The 23,599-nt window shown below is 41.9% G+C and overlaps 2 protein-coding genes across 3 annotated transcripts; one reads left to right on the top strand and one right to left on the bottom strand.

Moving 5' to 3' along the window:
- Window positions 1-1,518: 1,518 nt before the first annotated feature.
- Window positions 1,519-8,760, top strand: LOC124000704 (coiled-coil domain-containing protein 43-like). The gene is made up of 5 exons (XM_046307276.1): window positions 1,519-1,776; window positions 6,639-6,729; window positions 6,878-7,022; window positions 7,219-7,265; window positions 7,694-8,760. Exons 1-5 carry the CDS (start codon window positions 1,603-1,605, stop codon window positions 7,879-7,881), a joined length of 645 nt encoding a protein of 214 aa, XP_046163232.1. The 5' UTR covers window positions 1,519-1,602; the 3' UTR covers window positions 7,882-8,760.
- Window positions 8,753-22,798, bottom strand: LOC124000703 (meiosis-specific coiled-coil domain-containing protein MEIOC-like). Of its 2 annotated transcripts, none has more exons than XM_046307275.1 (8): window positions 22,579-22,798; window positions 22,038-22,144; window positions 21,629-21,786; window positions 19,072-19,176; window positions 17,065-18,886; window positions 16,735-16,869; window positions 10,869-11,049; window positions 8,753-10,167 (listed from the first exon to the last, which is right to left on the bottom strand). In XM_046307275.1, exons 2-8 carry the CDS (start codon window positions 22,104-22,106, stop codon window positions 9,995-9,997), a joined length of 2,643 nt encoding a protein of 880 aa, XP_046163231.1. In that variant the 5' UTR covers window positions 22,107-22,144; window positions 22,579-22,798; the 3' UTR covers window positions 8,753-9,994. The 2 variants fall into 2 exon arrangements, with proteins under 2 accessions (XP_046163231.1, XP_046163230.1); XM_046307274.1 differs by having other exon boundaries at window positions 22,038-22,157.
- Between the last annotated feature and the right edge of the window lie 801 nt (window positions 22,799-23,599).

Below are 23,599 nucleotides of genomic sequence, written 5' to 3' on the forward strand. Positions count from 1 at the left end.
TAACACATTGACACTGGAGCAGAGAAGATGTTGACAGGGAGGACATTGCAAATTGTGACCATAGGGCTTTTTTAGGCCGATGGCATTGGGGGTAGAGATGAAGATAGGAGAGTGTGTGCTCGCATGAGTGCGTATGTGTGTGTGTGCTTGCCTCTGTGTGCATGCATGTCGGTGTTTGTGCGTGTGTGTGGTGTGTGTGTGGGCTGTCCGTGGAGGGAGTTTGCCTGTGGAGCCGAGCATGTGGGTGCCCACCCACTCAGCAGCTCGCGGCCCTCGTCACTTCGCATCAATCCACAGCCCCTCGATAAAAATAGGACAGCCGTCCTTAAGCTACGTGGTACTGTGGAGAGCAGCATGGGCTGACTCTGGGCCTCTCTGGCTCAGATGAGACGCCAGCCACGTCGTCATGTCTCCTTTTCTCTCACACATACACACTGTTCCATAGCATCTCAATCTCTCTTCACCTTGTCTTCAGTTACAGCGCACAAACAACCTCAAGTGTATTACCTATAGAACACATAGAACGCAACAGTTGCAACAACAAACTTGTGTAACCAGTCTACCCCAGTGACCTCTCCAAACCAAACCAGACCACAAAACTTGCTACTCCCAATTGCCAATAAAAATGTGTGTTTGTGTGTGGAGTGGACTAGGCCCTTGCATGTTTAATTTAAACTTGGCTCACATCAATGTCAGGATCTGGCTACATGTATATAGGCCATGAGGAGATGTTGTACGTGGCAGCTTCTCCATGGCAGCACAGAAGCTTCACACTTCATTATTACAAGACCAGCGACGTGTGAAATCATTATAGAGAAGCAGGGAGGTAGGGAGGGAAGATAAGGGGCAACAGATACCCCAAACCCAGTGAGGCCTCTCTGGATGCAGGGTGAGATCATCCCCTTGGAAACCTTCCTTAATGTATTCAACAGCTGGGGGGCGTTACTTGTCTCACTATCAACAGTACTAGTTTGTGTGACTGGGAGCAGCAACTAGTGATCAGGAAACATTGTCCAGAGTCAGAGATACATTTAGATGCACAACCATCTTTCAGCATATCCGGGTGATGGTCATGCATGTGAGATAAGATATCATTTTTTTTAGGCAAATATAAACTTTTTTAGGCTGTAGAACTGGAGAAAAAATATACTTGACTAAAAAAATCAGACAATGTCTTATACTCCCACCCAGTGGTGAAAAGTAGAGAACCACATCTGTGTCCACGTCACCTGAGTCAGGGCGGGGGAGTCTCTCGAATCTCATAGAATAGCATGATAAAATCTAATGAACATTTTATTATAGGGGTGTGTTAACTATGTCGTTTGATTCACGGATATAATTTCAATGTATCAACTGGTCACATAATCTCGCATGAAGTTTTTTAAAGAATTCTAACGTCTATAAACGAATGAATAACATTTTGGATGATGTAGTTGATTAATTATCCCTCCTTAAATGCAATAATGTAAATTATTAATTATTTCCTGGCAATCACTAAAACAGTGTACGAGGCAGCAACCATATTCTGCTAAAGTGTTATCTAGCAGGCAATACAAGCGGATCGTCGTAGGGTGTGGATGTGGAAGACCCCGAACGGCCAAGATGGCGGCGTCCATGGCAGATGCCGGGGAGTTTGAGAAGTGGCTGAATGATCGACTAGACTCCCTGGAAGTGGACCAGGAGGTGTATGGAGCTTATATTTTAGGAATACTTCAAGAGGAGGAGAGTGACGAAGAGAAGGAGGACGCACTGCTAGGAATTCTATCTGCGTTTCTGGTAAATATAGGGGGCAGACATGCCATGCTTGCGCCGCGGTAAGTTAGTCAATAGCTGGCTAACGTGCTCAATGGTTACAAGTGGGTGTTAACTACGCTATCTAACAACTGAGTGACTACAATCGATCTGTTCCCATATAACTAACTGGTAACAACGTTAGCGAGATGTGTCAATCTACCATTAGCCATATTTGGAGATGGGGGGGGGGGTTAGGCGAATCAAACCTGAAGTTGTCCAGACCCTTTCTATTATTAGCCGGTTAGCCGGTGTTGAGACTTCTGTGGAACTCTCCAGACAAACAGATGGTTATGACATACAGCAGGGTGGCCATGCCTCGAGAGCTACTGGGTACCAACCCATTTGCAGGATTTCGTTTTCACTAATCAGCTGCTCGTCAGGTTCAGTTGAATCAAGTTTGTTAGATCAGGGTTGGTGAAAGCCTACATGCTCAGTAGGCTACTCCAAAATTTGGCAACACCTGACATAAGCACATTATACTAACTGATGATTCACTGACACGACGTCCTTCCCACTTGCTCTCAAAGGAGAAAGGGGTAACTGCAGCTCAATGTGGCGTGTGGGAGTCTCGAAAGAAAAGTAGTAGCCCTATTTCAGCATTGTGGAAGAATACGCGTGAGCGCCACATCTATTTATATGGGCACAAGCACTGTTCATGAGATAAACTGTTCACCCCTCTTGTTGAGAGAACATTTGGAAGGTTGAACGTTTATTTCCATAAATTCTACACATTTTGTCATGACGTGCAGAGAATATTTGACCTTGTCTTGCAATTCTATACATTTTGCCATGTCTAATGTGTGTTCATTTAATATTTGAGTGACTCAAACATTACAACATTTATTGGGAAATACAAAAACTTTAGCTGACATGGGCTACTACAGGTATTCCCAAACTGGGGTGTACGCACAATGCCAGTCAGTGATACGCCAAATAAAAATGTGATTAAGGTATAAAAATTTTTTTTATCACAGTTGTTGGTAGTTTACATACACCTTAGCCAAATACATTTAAATTCAGTTTTTCACAATTCCTGACATTTAATCCTAGTAAACATTTTCTGTTTTAGGTCAGTTAGGATCACCACTTTATTATACGAATGTGAAATGTCAGAATAGTATAGTTATTTAAGCTTTTATTTCTTTCATCACATTCCCAGTGGGTCAGAAGTTTCCATACACTCAATTAGTATTTGGTAGCATTGCCTTAAACAATTTAAACTTGGGTCAAACGTTTTGGGTAGCCTTCCACAAGCTTCCCACAAAAAGTTGGGTGAATTTTGTCCCATTCCTCCTGACAGAGCTGATGTAACTGAGTCAGGTTTCTAGGCCTCCTTGCTCACACACGCTTTTTCAGTTATGCCCACAAATGTTCTATGGGATCGAGGGCAGGGCTTTGTGACGGCCACTCCAATACCTTGGCTTCGTTGTCCTTAAGCCATTTTGCCATAACTTTGGAAGTATGCTTGGGAGTCATTGTCCATTTGGAAGACCCATTTACGACCAAGCTTTAAATTCCTGACTGATGTCTTGATGTTGCTTCAATATATCCACATAATTTTCCTCCCTCATGACGCCATCTATTTTGTGAAGTGCACCAGTCCCTTGTGCAGAAAAGCACTCCCACAACATGATGCTTGCCACCCCTGTGCTTCACGGTTGGGATGGTGTTCTTCGGCTTGCAAGCCTCCCACTTTTTCCTCCAAAAATAACGATGGTCATTATCGACAGTTCTATTTTTGTTTAATCAGACCAGATGATATTTCTCCAAAAAGTACGATATTTTTTTATGCCGGTTTTGGAGCAGTGGCTTCTTCCTTGGTGAGTGGCCTTTCGGGTTATGTCGACATTGGACTCGTTTCACTGTGGATGTAGATACTTTTGTACCTGTTTCCTCCAGCATCTTCACAAGGTCCTTTGTAGTATTTGATTTGATGTGCTGACAACAAAATAACACACAAATTATCAATGGAAATCAAATTTATCCAACCCATGGATGTCTGGATTTGGAGTGACACTCAAAATTAAAGTGGAAAACCACACTACAGGCCGATCCAACTTTGATGTAATGTCCTTAAAACAAGTCAAAATGAGGCTCAGTAGTGTGTGTGGCCTCCACGTGCCTGTATGACCTCCCTACAACGCCTGAGCATGCTCCTGATGAGGTGGCGGATGGTCTCCTGAGGGATCTCCTCCCAGACCTGGACTAAAGCATCCGCCAACTCCTGGACAGTCTGTGGTGCAACGTGGCGTTGGTGGATGGAGCGAGACATGATGTCCCAGATGTGCTCAATTGGATTCAGGTCTGGGGAACGGGCGGGCCAGTCCATAGCATCAATGCCTTCCTCTTGCAGGAACTGCTGACACACTCCAGTCTCATGAGGTCTAGTATTGTCTTGCATTAGGAGGAACCCAGGGCCAACCGTACCAGCATATGGTCTCACAAGGGGTCTGAGGATCTCATCTCGCTACCTAATGGCAGTCAGGCTACCTCTGGCGAGCACATGGAGGGCTGTGCGGCCCCCCCAAAGAAATGCCACCCCACACCATGATTGACCCACCACCAAACCGGTCATGCTGGAGGATGTTGCAGGCAGCAGAATGTTCTCCATGGCATCTCCAGACTCTGTCACATGTGCTCAGTGTGAACCTGCTTTCATCTGTGAAGAGCACAGGGCACCAGTGGTGAATTTACCAATCTTTGTGTTCTCTGGCAAATGCCAAGCACAACCTCCACCTGTGGACGTCGGGCCCTCATACCACCCTCATGGAGTCTGTTTCGGACCGTTTGAGCAGACACATGCACATTTGTGGCCTGCTGGAGGTCATTTTGCAGGGCTCTGGCAGTGCTCCTCCTGCTCCTCCTTGCACAAGGGCGGAGGTAGTGGTCCTGCTGCTGGGTTGTTGCCCTCCTACGGCCTCCTCCACGTCTCCTGATGTACTGGCCTGTCAACGTCATGACACAATGATGGCAAAAAACAACATTTGAGAGTGCGCTGACCCTGGTGCCTATAATTTCCACCTGTTGTCTATTCCATTTGCACAACAGCATGTGAAATGTATTGTCAATCAGTGTTGCTTCCTAAGTGGACAGTTTGATTTCACAGAAGTGTGATTGACTTGTGTTGTTTAAGTGTTCCCTTTATTTACTCTGAGCTGCACCTCGGTAGGTTGGTGGTAGATGGAAGGCCGTGCTGCCCAACAGAGTCCTTTGAAGAATGTCTCTCGTGGTAAATTGGATACGTTGTAGTAACGTCGTTGTGTGGTAAGACGGGATACTCTGTTTGTTCTTTCCTAGCCCACGTTTGCAGCTGCTGTTGCTAATTCAACAGCTAGGAGGTATCAATTCTGTAGTCAATAAGAGTTCAAAGTTAATACCATTCACAACCAAAGCTCACGCTGAGGTTGGCTTCTGTAGTTATTATCTGAACCATTCTGACATCGGACCGTCGTCCTCACATCCTCGGAACAGGAGGTTACATTTTCATCAAGGCTTTATATAGTGGAGCGAGAAGGGTGTGTTTTAAAAGTTTTATAATCCATGTCTCTTCACAGGGGCGGGCCACTGATTGAGCAGAGCCCTAACCTTATGAAAACCCCAAAATCTCTCATTTGGAAGCTAAAATTACATTTAATCTCTTCACCAATAATTTCATATTCAAACATTTAAATTGAACAATTCCATGTGAATCCGATAACTACAATGTGCAGACTTTTCACTGTAGAGTTTCTCATCCTATCATTGATGAGAATGTCTCAGATGACAACCGAACTGACATCATATTCATTAAGTACCACCACATATGTTCAATTGGTCGGATTACCAGAATATAGTTCATTTCCCCCCACCTTCTGATGTTCCCAGAATCTCTATGTTAACCAAGGGATTTACAAATGTCACATCAGTAGGGTAGAGAGAGGAAAAGGGGGGGGAAGAGGTATTTATGACAGTCATAAACCTACCCCCAGGCCAACTGCCATGACACAATGATGGCAAAAAACAACATTTGAGAGTGCGCTGACCCTGGTGCTGGAGGGGGTACGCAGCTGGAAGTTAAATGTTTACAGTACGGGACTATAAAACGTTTGAGAACCACTGGGCTAGTTGATCTGGACATTTCTGACAAGTAATAAATAGCTCTCCAATGTATGCAATGACTGACATGACAAGAGGAAAATGGACGATGCACTACCCAATTTCAAAATGGAACATTGTACAATCTACTATTACAACTTTCAAGAGTATGTTGAACGCCAGACTGCCGACCCCTCGCGCCCCCCATAGTTTGTGAACCACTGGGTTAGACCATTACTCCAAATCTGGCTTGGGAGCCCATTCAATCTAGCCCGGCAGGAGGTTTGAGTAAAAAAATATATACTTTGGGTTAAAAACTCCTGAACATCTATAACTATAAATGATGTATAAATTATAATGGACCTAAACATTTTCAAATAAATGCTATTTTTTTGTATAGGCTGCTATCTTACTTGAAATAAAATCAGTGGAGGGGAATGCTCATGTTAGCTACCACCAGCGACACAACCGCGATACAGCTGCCCTGTCGGAAGCACTTTATGGCCGGCAGGCTGGTCGATACAACACCTGTACACTGGTCACCGGCTTATCGACTCGTCATACAGCCCAATCAGCAACGCAAAATGGTCTTGAGTGGCAACATCTGCCCAATTAGCTGATTCACATTCCATACACCCACTCCTTTCAACACACCCACTCGTCCATACTAAAGTTGCCATATTGGGCTGCATCTAACCATATTTGTCTCAAAGTAGCGATGTTCAAATTCACTAATTGCATCTCCATTCTCTACTGTCTTCCATGCACAGGAGGATGAGAAGCTTGACGATGTCTGCAAAGAGATCATTAGTCAGTGGGCTGAGAGCTGTGCCCGGTCGGCAACCAAAAACAAGGAGGATGGTATGAACCTAAATTAACATAAATCAAAAGCTAGAAACTTAAAAGACAAATTATTCTAGCTGTACTTTCAGACAAGAGCTAATAGCTGGAGCAGCCGTTGTATGAATTATCTGTTGAATTTCCTCCCTCCCTCTCTCTCGGTCTTTAGCTGAGGTACTGGCCATTGCCAATCTGATAGAGAAGCAGGCACAGATTGTGGTGAAACAGAAGGAAGTATCTCAGGAGTCCAGGAAGAGGAAAGAAGCTAAAGAAGCAGTCCTGGCTCAATATGCCAATATCACAGATGATGAAGAATATCCTTGGCTCGATATATTGCACCTATTGTGTGCCCCTACAGTTATGCTTTGCCCCTTGTTAAACCTATACAGCTCTAAATGTCTTAAGTGTTTATTTCTGAAATGTATAATGAAAGCAGTGTTTCCCAAAATGTTCATTTTTATGTGACTGCAATGAGGAGCACTATTTTTCAAATTTCCTTGACATCAACACTGAAGCTGAAGAGGAGGAGCAGGCTTTTCCCGCCAGTGGTGATAAATGTATCCTGTCAATGCCTCCCATTACTCCTCCTATAACTCCTATTGAGGGAAAATGCACTTACTGTGATATGTGGTTGTCCCACCTTAAGATGAATGCACTAACTGTGTCACTCTGGATAAGTGTCTGCTAAATTACTAAAATGGAGTGCAAATGTATTGTTTACTGCATTAAGTAATATTTAACCAGTACTATATTTTTAAAGACCACTTATGGCACAGTCAACTTCTTAACCCAGGTAATAGTACATTTTGGTCTGTATATGTAAAGCGCCTTGGAATGAGAGTGCTGATCCAGGATCTGTGTTGCCTATTAAATCTTGATGAAATGTTTTGGGGAAACCTGATCCTAGATCAGCACTCCTACTCTGAGGTGCTTTATGAATAGGGATGTTGGTTTTGCTGTGAAACTCCTTTACTGGTCGCCTCAGCCCTGTTTAAGAACACCAACGTGGAGGAGGTTTTGAGCAGGAAGAAACAGCAGAGGGACCAGGCTAAGGAAGACTCGCATAAGAAGAAAGAGACGGACAAGATGCAGCGTGAGAAGGATAAACTAGCCAGGCAGGACAGGAAGGACAAGGAGAAGAAACGCACACAGAAAGGGGAACGCAAAAGATGAGAAAAACAAATGACACCGTGGGACATTGTCACATGAAATGTTTTGTTACTGGATAAAAAAACTGAAATCAACATCTATTTTTACCTATCCCTTATTTTCCACCCTTATGATTGTAACATGACATTGTAACAAGAACTTGTCTGAACATTAATTGTTTTAACCAATTACCATTTTAGTTTTCTATTGGTTTCAGTCATCAAGCTTTATCTAAAACTGGGAAACAGTCCATCTATCTACAATGTGTTCTTTCTCCTCAACTGTGATTAAAGTAAATCAGTGACTCTATGAAAAGCCAACATTAATAGTCTATCTCTACTTGCTATGATCAACCTGCACAAGCTCTTGCCTGCATCTTTCATCCTACCATGTTGATACTAAAGAGGCAGATGTTTCTGTATTATTGCCTCCTTTTCAATATGCCTCTACTAATAGGGAGACTGTCTCTGAAAATGAATAGTCATTCAATAGATGTAGCATGCAAGCCTTCGCTCTAAAATGTTTGCCCAGTTTAAGTAATACTTTTCCAAGATAAATGTTTTTAAATGGCATTCAAATGTTCTGCAATTACTAAAGGGGATATTGTAGTAAAAGGAAGGGGATGTGCTCTATGGGATCTTAACTCACTCAAAGATTGAGCCAATGTGTTGCAAATGCTCTTCCTCTTTGGAGATGGATTCACTCAAGCCATTGTCATATGAAATACATTCAGTTTGTCACCCCAGTCTTCATGTACTGTCTATGCACTCTCTTGTATGAGAATCAGAACAACGTGGTGGTTGATACTGTATACCTCGATTATATCATGTACAATGTTTGCAGAATGGCAATGGGGTTCATTTTCAACATTTTTTAAAAATAAATAAATGCCATTTTAAAGAGCTTTATTGTTTTTTGAATTAATAAAACAAACAATTATCGTGAAACATACAATTTCAAACAGGAACATTAAAAATACAGGTGTTTGAACATGTTTGCCACCTGTCTTACGAGTGTGTATTATGTCATTGATAGTATGTGTCCATCAAACTTAATTCTTATGTTTTGAAATGAGCTTTAATGCAGCTTGATTAACATTCAGAGAACTAAATTCAAAATAAGAATAACATAAGATTTAATTAACATCAATGCATGACCAGTCCAAATTTCTAACCTACTGAGAGTAAGTAAAAACAATACACCGACTATGTTGCTTTTCAGGTAAACCGAGGAAACACAATGCTTCAAGTTGACGATTGATTGGTATGTTAACATGGAATATGACAGAAAAGTGGTTCCCATTGCCATATCCACTCAAGTTAAGAGGAGGCAATGATCACTTATCCACAATTATTGGTTGTTAAGAAGCATATTAGTGAACTGAATGTCAAATCACATTCAAATAAATAAGTAAAACAATCAGGAAAACATTCAAATGACTGCCATGTTTTAATAATTATAAATAGTGTCTTTAAATAATATTCGGCCTTTCCAAGATTCCCATTATTTTCGATGACCCTAATCACAAAATGTGGTGATTTTGAAGATAAATTAAGCCTTAACACATTTCATATTATGAATTCCCCTAGCCCAAGAGCAACTATCAATCAAATTGTACATTTGTGGCCACTAAGGTCAATTAAACTCATTTTCCTTGCAATGACTGCAAGGACCCTAGCTCTAAGGTAGTTGACAATACTGATGAATGTAATACTGTATATTCTACAGTTATCACCACCAACATATCTGATCAGGCTCTGCTCTCTCTCATGTTCCTAATAGAAGCTCGTTAACAGGGAATTACTGGGGCTGAAGGGATTATGGGGATTCTCAATTCAACAGCATAATAGAATTGTACTGCCATTTAAAATAAATGCACCCCTGGTTATCTCATTACATTGCTCTGAACCACCTGCTTTAGGATAGATTTTAAATAAGACTGATAATCTCCAAAAAATAATTAATTTCCTCTATTTGCTCAAACTGAGCCTACATACAAGAATTCCTTTTGTTCTGTCTAATGATGTGATCAAAATTTCATCTGGCCTAATGCTCCTCACTGGTCTTGCTCTCAGCAACATCTATAGCATGAACGTGAGTGAGTGTCACATGTGAACCATAGGGTGGCTCAGTGGCATCAGAACTGGATAAGTGTTCTCCCTGGGCTGGTCTCCTCAGAGGTGCTCTGCTCATCCAGCTTGTCCGTTTTGGACTTGGGTAGGGTCATCTGTAGGGCACACCACAGGGCAGTGCGGGACTTCCTTGTGGTCAAACACAGACCCCTCAGTGCTGTAGCAAGTAGCAGTATATCTAGCAAGAATACAGGCAAAAAAAATAAGACAGCAGTTGTCTAAAGTAATTAAGTAAAAATACTTGAATGTACTACTTAAGTAGTTTTTTGGGGTATTATATGTACTTTATTATTTAGATTTTTTACAACTTCAACATCCCAAGAGAACATCCCTGGTCATCCCTACTGCCTCTGATCTGGCAGAAAACACATGCTTCCTTGGTAAATGAAGTCTGAGTGATGGAGCATGCCCCTGGCTATCTATTTAAAAAAAATGGTGCCATCTGGTTTGCTTAATATAAAGAATTTGAAAGGATTTATCCTTTTCCTTTTGATACTTATGTATATTTAAAAGAAAATACTTTTAGACTTTTAGGATTTTACTGGGTGACTTTCCCTTTAGTCATTTTCTATTAAGGTATCTTTACTTTTACTCAAGTATGACAATTGGGTATTTTTTCCACCACTGGTTTTTAGGCCTCATCATCAGAGCTGACAAATGCTGCTCATCCCAAACACGAAAAGGCAAATGTAGAAGATAGGCTCTGTTATTTGCTCTTTCAAGGAAATAAAATATAAAAGGCTCTACAGAATAAAAAATGGCAGCCATTTTTCCAGAATAAATCTAAAACTAAATTAGAAGACAATGCACAGACAAATGCTTGGGGATTTAGTTGTTTAGAACTAGCTGCGGCTCATTAATGACTTAGTGTTGAGTTACCTCTGTCCTCTCTGAAATGTGTGCTGGCCTGTCTCAGACGGTTTGAAGTGTTGACAAATTCCTCCTTGCGTCTGGCCTGGGTAATGTAAATAGCCTCGAGGTGTCTGTCCAGCGCTGAACAAATATTGGCATGGAGGGGGAAGCTACGCAGACGCTCCATTTTACCCAGAAGGCTCACCACCTATGATATAAGAGGAAAATAAATTCCATAAAAAAATATTCAAATGCATTTTGAAACACTTGCAGAACTTGATGGGTGTTCATCTAGCCTACAGCAACTGGTATTCATGTATTGGTCTTAATCTACTCTTCTATCAACACTCATGCCAACTTGCATGGAATTAGCCATCATCTAATCCTAAAATTCCAAAGTGGACATTTAACCTCCTAGAGTCGATTCACGCACCGGTGCGTCAATCTAAGTAACATCATTAAAAAAAAAATCTCCATTAAAATCTGTCAGTTTAACTTAGAGATGTCTGCATTGGGTGCGTCTCTTTCCACCACATCTGTCGATGTCGCACTTCGGCATCTGCGTTTGGCCTACAAACTAATGCGGCCCCAAGTGTCATGGGACTCGTCTGTAGGTAACTAGTACTGGTTATGCAAAATTTATGGACATATTATGGTAGTTTTGCGCCTACCCAAAAAGTGGGTTAAATATGTGTAAAAAATATATACAGTTGAAGTCGGAAGTTTACATACACCTTAGTCAAATACATTTAAACTCAGTTTTTCACAATTCCTGACATTTAATCATCGTAAAAATTCCCTGTTTTTAGGTCAGTTAGGATCACCATTTTATTTTAAGAATGTGAAATGTCAGAATAATAGTAGAGAAAATGATTTATTTCAGATTTAATTTTCATCACATTCCCAGTGGGTCAGTTACACTCAATTAGTATTTGGTAGCATTGCCGTTAGATTGTTTAAATTGGGTCAAACGTTTCAGGTAGCCTTCCACAAGCTTCCCACAATAAGTTGGGTGAATTTTGGCCCATTCCTCCTGACAGCTGGTGCAACTGAATCCGGTTTGTAAGCCTCCTTGCTCGCACACGCCTTTTCAGTTCTGCCAACAAATTGTCGATAGGTTTGAGGTCAGAGCTTTGTGATGGCCACTCCAATACCTTGACGTTGTTGTCCTTAAGCCATTTTTCCACAACTTTGGAAGTATGCTTGGGGTCATTGTCCATTTGGAAGACCCATTTGAGACCAAGCATTAAATTCCTGACTGATGTCTTGAGATGTTGCTTCAATATATCCACATAATTTTCCTCCATCATGATGCCATCTATTTTGTGAAGTGCACCAATCCCTCCTCCAGCAAAGCACCCCCACAACATGATGCTGCCATCCCCGTGCTTCACGGTTGGGATGGTGTTCTTCGGCTTCTTCGGCTTTTTCCTCCAAACATAACGATGGTCATTATGGCCGAACAGTTATATTTTTGTTTCATCAGACGAGAGGACATTTATCCAATTAGTACAATCTTTGTCCCCATGTGCAGTTGAATACCGTAGTCTGGCTTCTTTATGGCGGATTTGGAGCAGTGGCTTCTTCCTTGCTGAGCGGCCTTTTAGGTTATGTTGTTATAGGACTTGTTTTACTGTGGCTATAGATACTTTTGGACCTGTTTCCTCCAGCATCTTCACAAGGTCCTTTGCTGTTGTTCTGGGATTGATTTGCGCTTTTTGCACCAAAGTACGTTCTTCTCTAGGAGACAAAACGTGTCTCCTTCCTGAGCGGTATGACGGATGCGTGGTCCCATGGTGTTTATAATTGCGTACTATTGTTTTTACAGATGAACGTGGTAACTTTAGGTGTTTGGATATTGCTCCCAAGGAGGAACCAGTCTTGTGGAGGTCTACAATTTTTTTTTCTGAGGTCTTGGCTGATCACTTTTGATTTTCCCATTATATCAAGCAGATGCACTGAGTTTGAAGGCAGGCCTTGAAATACATCCACAGGTACACCTCCAATTGACTCAAATTATGTTAATTAGCCTATCAGTGTCATGTTTTGTCATTGATTATCATGCCTTGTCCCTGTTCTTCTCCTTCTATTCGTTTCCCTCTGCTGGTCTTATTAGGTTCTTTCCCTCTTTCTATCCCTCTCTCTCCCCCTTCCTCTCTCACTCTCCCGCTCTCTCTTCTCTCTATCGTTCCGTTCCTGCTCCCAGCTGTTCCTATTCCCCTAATCAATCATTTAGTCTTCCCACACCTGTTCCCGATCCTTTTCCCTGATTAGAGTCCCTATTTCTCTCCTTGTTATTCGTTTCTGCCCTGTCGGTTCCTTGTCTAGAATTCATCGTGCTGTGTTTGTGTATCGCCCTGTCGTGTCGTGTTGTCCTCAGATGCTGCGTGGTGAGCAGGTGTCTGAGTCTGTTTGGTTCAAGTGCCTTCCCGAGGCAACCTGCTGTTCACCTGCTGTTCAAGATCGAGTCTCCAGTTTGTCCTCGTCATTTCGAGTGAAAGTTGTGTTTTTTGATTGTATTTACTTTACTGGATTAAAGACTCTGTTTTCGCCAAGTCGCTTTTGGGTCCTCTTTCACCTGCATGACAATCAGAAGCTTCTAAAGCCATGACATAGTTTTCTGGAATTTTCCAAGCTGTTTAAAGGCACAGTCAACTTGGTGTATGTAAACATCTGACCCACTGGAATTGTGACAGTAAGTTATAAGTGAAGTGGTTGAAAAACGAGTTTTAATGACTCCAACCTAAATGTATGTAAACTTCCGACTTCAACTGTATATATATATATATATATATATATATATATATATATATATATATATATATATATATATATATATATATATCCTAGCTATAGGACAAACACTTCAAAACCCTGTTTCTTAAAATGTATTTTTTTACTGTCTTTTTTGCCATAGACAGTGCATTCGGGAAGTATTCAGACCCCTTAATCCCCATTTTGTTTTGTTAAAGCCTTATTCTAAAATGGATTCAATTGCTTTTTTCCCCCTCATCAATCTACTCAATACTCCATAATGCCAAAGCATGAAAACGTTTTTAAAATGTTTGCAAATGTATTTATTTTTAAACTTTAAAAAAATATATATAACATTTACATAAATATTCAAACCCTTTACTCAGTCCTTGTTGAAGCACCTTTGGCAGCGATTACAGCCTTGAGTCTTCTTGGGTATGACACTACAAGCTTGGTACACCTGTATTTGGGGAGTTCTTCTCTGCAGATCATCTCAAGCTCTGTCAGGTTGGATGGGCACAGCTATTTTCAGGTCTCTCCAGAGATGTTCGATCGGATTCAAGTCCAGGCTCTGGCCGTGCCACTCAAGGACATTCAGAGACTTGTCCCGAAGCCACTCCTGCGTTGTCTTGGCTGTGTGCTTAGGGTTGTTGTCCTGTTGGAAGGTGAACCTTTGCCCCAGTCTGAGGTCCTGACCACTCTGGAGCAAGTTTTTATCAAGGATCTCTCTGTACCTTACTACGTTCATCTTTCCCTCGATCCTGACTAGTCTACCAGTCCCCACAGCTGAAAAACGTCCCCACAGCATGATGCTGCCTGTACGCCCTGATCTGTTTTACCTGTCTTTGTGCTTGTCTCCATCCCCCTCCAGGTGTCGCCCGGCTTCCCTATTATCCCCTGTGTATTTATACTTGTGTTCTCTGTCTGTTTGTTGCCAGTTGGTCTTGTATGTTTTTCAACTCAACCAGCGTGTTTTCCCGTACTCCTGCTTTTATTCTCTTTTTGTAGTCCTCCCGGTTTTGACCCTTGCCTGTCCTGACTCTAAGCCCACCTGCCTGACCACTCTGCCTGCCCCTGACCCTACCTGCCGACCTGTACCTCTGCCTCCCTCTGGATTACCAACCTTTGCCTGCCTTGACCTGTCTACTGCTTGCCTCTGTTGGAACATTAAACATTGTTACTTCGACAGACTGCATCTGGGTCTTACCTTCATTCGTGATACTTCCACCACCGTACATCACCGTAGGGATGGTGCCAGGTTTCCTCCAGAAGTGATGCTTGGCATTCAGGTCAAAGAGTTCAATATTGGTTTCATTAGGCAAGAGAATCTTGTTTCTAATGGTCTAAGAGTCCTTTAGGTGCCTTAAGGCAAACTCCAAGCGGGATGTCATGTGGATTTTACTGAGGAGTGGCTTCCGTCTGGCCACTCTACCATTAAACTCTTGCTCCTACCCGACACGCAGGCGTCCCATCTAGACATCTTTAAATGCAAATGCGCTACGCTAAATGCTAATAGCACTCGTTAAAACTCAAACGTTCATTAAAATACACATGCAGGGTACTGAATTAAAGCTACACTCGTTGTGAATCCAGGCAACAAGTCAGATTTTTAAAATGCTTTTCGGCGAAAGCATGAGAAGCTATTATCTGATAGCATGTAACACCCCAAAAGACCCACAGGGGACGTAAACAAAATAATTAGCATAGTCGGCGCTACACAAAACGCACAAATAAAATATAAAACATTCATACCTTTGACCATCTTCTGACCGATTAAATCGGTCCATATATAGCCTAGATATCGATCTATGAAGACTGTGATCAAGGAAAGAATAGCGCTTTATAACATAACGTCATTTTTTTAAATTAAAAAAGTTGACGATAAACTTTCACAAAACACTTCAACATACTTTTGTAATGCAACTTTAGGTATTAGTAAACGTTAATAAGCGAACAAATTGATCACGAGGCGATGTATATTCTATTGCTGTATGTCTGGAAATAATGTCCGGGTAAATCTCAACCAAAATATCCGGTCGGAGACCGGAAGAAAGGCGCTACCTTGTGTCCGTTTGACCAAGAAACAAAATCGTAGGCAAATGACAAGACTGTTGACATCGTGTGGAAGCTGTAGGTATTGCAACCTCGGCCCAATTTAATGTGGTTCACATTCAACAATGGGTTCTAGTGGCGCATGGATATATTTTCGCATTTTCAGTGATCAGATTTTCCTGCGCTTTTCGATGAAACGCACGTCCTGTTATAGTCACAGCCGTGATTTAACCAGTTTTATAAACGTCTGACTGTTTTCTATCCACACATACTAATCATATGCATATACTATATTCCTGGCATGAGTAGCAGGGCGCTGAAATGTTGCGTGATTTTTAACAGAATGTTCGAAAAAGTAGGGGGTAGGAGTAACAGGTTAAGGCCTGATTGCTGGAGTGCTGCAGAGATGGTTGTCCTTCTGGAAGGTTATTCCATCTCCACAGAGGAACTCTGGTCAGCGTGACCATTGGGTTCTTGGTTACCTCCCTGACCAAGCCCTTCTCCCCCGATTGCTCAGTTTGGCCGGGCGGTCAGCTCTAGGAAGAGTCTTGGTAGTTCCAAACTTCTTCCATATAAGAATGATGGAGACCGCTGTGTTTTGGGAGACCTTTAATGCTGCTGAAATGTTTTGGTACCCTTCCCCAGATCTGTGCCTCGACACAAGGGTCTGAATACTTATGTAAATAAGGTATTCATGTTTTTTATTTTTAATAAATTTGCAAACATTTCTGAAAATCTGCTTCCGCTTTGTCATTATGGGGTATTGTGTATAGATTGATGAGGGAACATTTTTTCCCAATCAATTTTAATAAGGCTGTAATGTAACAAAATGTGGAAAAAGTCAATGGATCTGAATACTTTACAAATTTACTGTATGAATGTGTTATTCAATGCGTTTCTATAGTAGTAAAGGCCAAATTCAATATTTTATCAAATCTTTAAAAATATAGATTTTGATACCTAAAGGGGTCCTAAAATCCTAAATCAAATAGCTAAATGATCCATAGCATGACCATCTTAAAACAATTCCATATGTCAGCTTAGAATCCCCCCCAGGCTTAGACTTTTAAGAATGAATATTTCTCACCTTGGCTTGTTCTCGGATCTGGTCCACGATGAGACGGTCCACTCTGGAAGGGTTAGGTGGGATTTTGGGGAGGGCACTGCTGGTCACCACAGAAATCCGCTTTCCAGGATAACTCTTGGTAAGGACGTCCTCTGTCTAAAACACATAATATTAAAAATTTAAAAAACACTTAATGCCAACCAATCGAACTACACATTTTAATCCTAGTTTGGGAGTCATTCTTACCAAGTATTTTATTGCAGCATAATCAGATAAATAATAAGGATTTCAAGATGATCACAAGAAACAAAAATATTCCCACTAAATGAACCACTCATTTTTATTGCTCACCTTCTTTCTCTCCTTCTCCAGGACTCTCCACTGCTCATAGCACTCCTCCAGGTGGAAGTGGAGCTGGCTCATGGGTCCTCCACGGTTCCTCATTATCCTCGGAGAGCGGAGGCCTCCCATCATCCCTGGGTAGGGGTTCTCTCCACTGGAGCCCATCATGTCATTGAGGTAAGGGTTGAAAGCTGCAAAATCCCCGTCTGGCAGCAGGTCACACAGGTCCATGGGGGGGATGGAACCGCCGTAGGGGAAGGAGGATCTGGAGTTGAAGCTGGCAGAGTTCAAAGACATGTGGCAGGAGTTCTGTCTGGGGTCATTCACAGCCTGATACATGCAAGGCAGAAAGGTTGGGTTCTTCCCTGCGTTGACTGTGCCGTTTCCTCCGCCGAATCTCTGAGAGCCATACATGCTGCCGAGTAGGTCGAGGTAAGGGTTCTGCAGGAGCCCCTGCTTCTTGTCCCCGTCTCCTGTCATGTGAGTGCTGGTCTGGGGCCTTGTCTTCCCATCCAAGCACTGAGTGGGGGAGCAGCCATCAGCCACCAGCCCAGCCATGTGCATCCTGCTCTTGTCCAGCTGCATCTCAAAGTCACTGTCGCTGGCTCCCCTCCTCAGCCCGCCCATGCCCATCCTGACCTGGTTCTGTCCTGCCCTGCTGCTGTGGAGGCTGGGCCCGTCCCCCTGACTGTAGTCCTGGATGCACGGCGGTGGTCCTCTCTGCATCTGGTGGGAGTGCTGAGGTACAAACTCAGACACAGAGTGGGACAGCATCTTGGACGGCCGAGAGGAAAAACAGTTTCCCACTGGCTGCTGATGCTGCTGCTTGAGTTTGTTCTGCAACGGGTTCTGCTGGCTATAATGGTACTGGTTCAGACTCAGGCCCGTAGAGAGGGGATTGCTTCCTTTCTGGACAGCCATCTTGTTTTGGTGAGAAATTGTAGGATTGAAAGACGCTGAGAGTGATTTTGTTTTTTGGAAATACTCAACGTGTTGTGGACCAAATCCAGATAAATCTTTGGAATCAAAGTCACTCTGTAGCAGCTCTTTGCTCTTCATTCCTCCATCAGTCTCCCTCTGCATGGCTCCATACTCCCCTCCTAGTTCCTTCTTAAACTGCATGGCTTGAGTGCTTTGCCCAGGCATCCTGGTGTTGGAGAAGTTCCTCTGTTCGGCCATGATGTTGTCATACTGCATCTGCACACTCTGCCGTTTCTGGGGCTCCCTACCACATGCGTTGTCCTGCTCACCCACCATCAGAGTCTGGATGTTGCTGGCCAGCTTGTTGACCTCTTGCATGGTGTACTGCTTGGTCCTTCTGGGCTTGGCGCTGATCTGGCCTGGGAACTCTTCATAGTAGTGGTCAAAGCACTGGCTATTAATCTTGCTCTGGGGGCAGAAGGAGGGTGCAAAAGCATCCATGTGGTCAGAAAGAGCGTTCCCAGACCCACAGAACCCTCCAACCTTCTCAGCTGTGTTGTACTCGTGTTTACTCTGCCTCGTGTTTGAACGGTAGGCGTTCCCCACGTTGGGCAGTGGTAGCCCCGGCGGCTTCGGCAGCTCTTGGGTCTGTAGAGAGTATCTAGTGTCCATGTCTCCATTGCAGGAAGAGAGGAGCCACTGCTGGTCACTGGTATCAAAGCCGTTGAAACGCTGGTAGAACTCTTCGGAACCTCTGTTCATTGGCTGCCCTTGTGCTTTACTGAAAGACTCAGGGTAAACATGGTTCGGCAGAAAGTTGGACTGCACTTTGGACTCTGATTGGAGGTACTGCTGGCAATCGTCGCTCATTGACTTGGGAGACCAGACAGATTTCAGTTGGGATAATGTCCTGAAAGGAGAGTTGAAAAGTTAAAGGTTAAATATGTTTTTTTTTAACACAATTGAAAGTCTCAAAGTCATTACTGGCAAACGTTGCGGTTTCCATTTTCAATTCCCATTCATTTGTCTCCCAATACAAAGAAATGAGCTCATATCACTGAAGACAAAAAAATACCCTCCTAATGAATAACTTACTCTTCAGTATAGTAACTGTCCATTTGATCAGCCTCCTCCAAGATATTTGACACCAGCCCATAGAGATCAGCTTCACTTCCACAGTCATTTCCATCTGGGAGATTCCTTGGAGATTTAAAACATAAGCATTTCAAAACACATGAAAAAGAAGACCATTTACATTTCACATGGAGTGGGACATATATGAAAAAGTCTAGTGGTTAATAGAAGTTCAACTTAATTTCAAATGGACAGTGTATTCATGAACACCTTGTGTCTTCAAATCACGTATGAAACGTTCTCTATGATTTCAGTACGATAAAATTATAATAAACAAAAATCTAAACGCAACATGCAACAATTTCAAAGATTTTACTGAGTTACAGTTCATATAAGGAAATCAGTCAATTTAAATAAATTCCTTAGACGCTAAACTATGAATATTCACATGACTGGGATTACAGATATGCATCTGTTAGTCACAGATGGGAGTGGATCAGAAAACCAGCCAGTGTCTGGTGTGACCACCATTTGCCTCATGCAGCTCGACACATCTCCTTCTCATAGAGTTGCTCAGGCTGTTGAGTGTGGCCTGTGGAATGTTGTTCAATTACTCTTCAATGGCTGTGCGAAGTTTCTGGATATTGGCAGGAACTTGAAGACACTGTCATACATATTGATCCAGAGCATCCCAAACATGCTCAATGGGTGACATGTCTGGTGAATATGCAAGCCATGGAAGAACTGGGAAATTTCCAGCTTCCAGCAATTGAGTACGGATCCTTGCAATATGGGGCCGTGCATTATCATGCTGAAACCGGAGGTGATGGCGGTGAATGAATGGCACGAAAATGGATCTCGTCATGGTATCTCTTTGCATTCAAATTACCATTGATAAAATATAATTTAGTTTTTTGTCTGTAGCTAATGCCTGCCCATACCATAACCCAGTGGTGTAAAGTCCTTAAGTAAAAATACTTTAAAGTACTACTTAAGTCGTTTTGGGGGGTATCTGTACATTAAAATTAATATTTTGACTACTTTTACTACTATTTCTAAAGAGAATGTTGTACTTTTTACTCCATACATTTTTCCTGACACCCAAAAGTACTTGTTACATTTTGAATGCTTAGCAGGACAGAGCATGGTCCAATTCACACACTTAAGAGGACATTCCTGTCACGCCTTGGTCATTGTATTTTGTGTTTTGTTATATGTTTGGGTAGGCCAGGGTGTGACATGGGTTTATATGTTGTTTTTCGTATTGGGGTTTGTAGTATTTGGGATCGCGGCTAATTAGGGGTGTTGTATAGGCTTGGCTGCCTGAGGCGATTCTCAATTGGAGTCAGGTGCTTATCGTTGTCTCTGATTGGGAACCGTATTTAGGTAGCCTGAGTTCGCTTTGTATTTTGTGGGTGTTTGTACCTGTCTCTGTGTAGTAGTCACCAGATAGGCTGTAATTAGTTTCACGTTTCGTTTGTTGTTTTCGTATTTCAGTTATTTCATGTACCGTTTTCATTCATTAAAGTCATGAGTAACCTACACGCTGCATTTCGGTCTGACTCTCTTCTTACAACAGACGAACGTCGTTACAATTCCTGGTCATCCCTACTGCCTCTCATCTGGCAGACTCACTAAACACAAATACTTTGTTTGTAAATGATGTCTGAGTGTTGGAGTGCGCTCCTGGCTATCTGTAAATAAATAAAAAACACAAAACTTGTGCCTACTGGTTTGCTTAATATAAGTAATTAGAAATTATTCATACTTTTACTTTTGATGCTTAAATACATTTACTTTTGATACTTAAGTATACTTAAAACCAAAAACTTTTAGACTTTTACTCAAGTAGTATTTTACTGGGTGACTTTCACTTTTACTTGAGTCATTTTCTATTAAGGTAGCTTTAATTTGACTAAAATATGACAATTGGGTACTTTTTCCACCACTGCCATAACCCCACTGCCACCATGGGGCACTGTGTTCCAACATTGACATCAGCAAACCGCTCGCCCACACAACGCCATACATGTGGTCTGCAGTTGTGAGGCCGGTTGGAGGTACTGCCAAATTCTCTAAAACGACAGTATGGTAGAGAAATTAACATTAAATTATCTGGCTAATTGCACGCTCCCTCAAAACTTGAGACACCTGTGGCATTGTGTTTCTCCTGGCAAAGGAGAAATGCTCACTAACAGGAATGTAAACAAATTTGTGCCCAAAATTTGGAAGGGATAAGCTTTTTGTGCATATGGACATTTTCTGGGGTCTTTTATTTCAGCTCATGAAACATGGAACCTAACCTACACTTCACTTTATATTTTTGTTCAGTATAAATTAGGACTTGGTCTTCCTTTTCCCAATACATTCTTCAGACTGTCAATGTTAAATACTGGTATGACAAAACACAGTATGGACCAGGTCAGTATACAATTCTGAGAGTTGCGTTTGAATAGATTGATGAGGGAACATTTTTTCCCAATCAATTTTAATAAGGCTGTAATGTAACAAAATGTGGAAAAAGTAAAAGGAGAAATGCTCAATAACAGGGATGTAAACAAGTAGTTAGTTTAGTTACCTGCTTTGAACATTGTTCTGGGTGCAATTAATGAGTTGGTATGGATCATCCTGTGCAGACCAGGGTGTGTAGGACATGGGAGGTTCTTCTGACAATGAGAATTCAGGTAAGGGGATGTACGGCTGCAAGAGTCTTTCATTGTCCGCAGTTCCACAGGTCTGTGATACAATAAAAAAGGAAATTCATGAACCCTAGTGAAAACATCAGCCAGTCACTGGTGAGAGATGAGAGATAGCATTCTGATTCTGTTTTGCCTACAATAGACAATTCATACCAATTCATACCTAAAACACCAGCTACTTAATATAAACCATTAATAAACACACCACTTGAATTATTGATCATCTATAGCGTATATTGTAATGAACTGCAATCTAGAAAAGTAAAAGACTTCTTTTGAATGTCTCACCTGATGCTTATTTGAGGAAAAGAATGAGTCTGAACCTGATGATGCACTCTGGAATCGATCAAACGCCATTCTCACTCCTCTTGAACTTGCACTTATTTTATTCTTCACTGCATTATTAAACTAAACATTACAAAGATATTCATACAAACATTCAACAGAACAATAGAGTTTCATTGACTAGCTATCTTGATTATTAGATATACAGCTAGCAGGGTAATCACATATTGTATTGCACAATGCTAACTTGGCCCAAGTCAAATTGTAATTAAGTGTACGTTAGCTAGCAACAGTAGCGAACGTTAACTAGCTAAGTTAGTTACAAAGATAGAAAGATGATCAGCAGGTGTCTTGCTAGCTAAACCCAAAACACTCAAAACAAACAACTTTTATGAGTTCAATCAACAGCGTATTCTGAAAAAAACATAGTAATAACAGACGGTTTGACTTTTGTCCTAAGTTAGTCCCTTGTCTCCCTCAGTCACACGATTTATGTCTAACTAAATTTAGTTAGCCAACTGGGCTAGCTAGCTAGCTTACTTACCTCCATAAATTAACTTGTAAACAACGTTTCTGTAGGGAATTTCCCCAGCTGAAATGTTCACGATTTAAAAGTCTAACTTTTTTTAAATGAATTAAATCAAACGGACTTTAAACAATGACAGGAGAAATCGCTAGTACATTGCGGCTAGCTACAGAAGTATTGATCTCGAGCTTGCCAGTTGCTCTTCTCGCTTTTATAAAGTAGCGTCACGAGCAAGACCTTCACAACAACCCCCGCGAATAAAATGCTCTTCTTTTATCACTAACTGTCTCAAAGGTGATGATTGGTCCATAAGAAGCCTTTTCACCCAATGGGTTCAAATAGGAATTGTACACATAAAGGGCATAGCAACCAATCATTTTCATCAAATTAAAAGATGGGGGAATCCTATTTTACTATCAATGAGGGACTATATCATGATGCTTTTTCATGCAAAGTAAAGGATTTTTGTTGAACATGTATTGCTTTTCTTGAATCATCTTCATCAAACTTTTTTAAATAAGTAAACATATTATTCAACCAAATATGAAGAAACTTCCCTTGTACACGTAGTTGGAGACTGGACATCTTTGGTTACAAGTGTTGCAAATGCATTGTCCTACAATACCCACAAGATGTCGCTATGTCTATAGTTTTTTTTTTTTTTTGTGGGCCTACTAGATAGCTTTGATAGATAGATTAATATTGATGTTACATTGAACTGGGTGAATGGAATATGAATGACAGTTATCCAATATGCTGTAATAGAAATAAGGCCATGTCCATAAAAAAAAGCGCCCTTCCTCCTCTAAAACGCCACCAACCGCCACTGCCTTGCATAGAGTGGTGAGGATGGCCCAGCACATCACTGGGGGTGAGCTCAGAGCCATCCAGGACGTACATGCCAGGGGGTGTCTGAGAAAGACCCAGCCAACCGAGACATGGACTCTTCTCCATGCTTCCGTCCAGCAGGCGGTAGCGGTGCATCAAGGCTCAGACCAACAGACTCCCCTTTACGAAAAAAGATTGCAGTCAGAGTGCA

This window comes from Oncorhynchus gorbuscha, linkage group LG16 (assembly GCF_021184085.1).
Source record: "Oncorhynchus gorbuscha isolate QuinsamMale2020 ecotype Even-year linkage group LG16, OgorEven_v1.0, whole genome shotgun sequence".
In the NCBI taxonomy this organism is placed as follows: Eukaryota; Metazoa; Chordata; class Actinopteri; order Salmoniformes; family Salmonidae; genus Oncorhynchus; species Oncorhynchus gorbuscha.

Coding starts and splice junctions, on each gene's coding strand:
- LOC124000704 (XM_046307276.1), top strand. CDS start 1,603: ATGGCGGCGTCCATGGCAGATGCCGGGGAGTTTGAGAAGTGGCTGAAT. Junction 1,777..6,638: donor GAATTCTATCTGCGTTTCTG/GTAAATATAGGG, acceptor TTCCATGCACAG/GAGGATGAGAAGCTTGACGA. Junction 6,730..6,877: donor AACCAAAAACAAGGAGGATG/GTATGAACCTAA, acceptor CTCGGTCTTTAG/CTGAGGTACTGGCCATTGCC.
- LOC124000703 (XM_046307274.1), bottom strand. Junction 18,887..19,071: donor GACAGTTACTATACTGAAGA/GTAAGTTATTCA, acceptor CTCTCCTTTCAG/GACATTATCCCAACTGAAAT. Junction 16,870..17,064: donor TGGAGAAGGAGAGAAAGAAG/GTGAGCAATAAA, acceptor TATGTGTTTTAG/ACAGAGGACGTCCTTACCAA.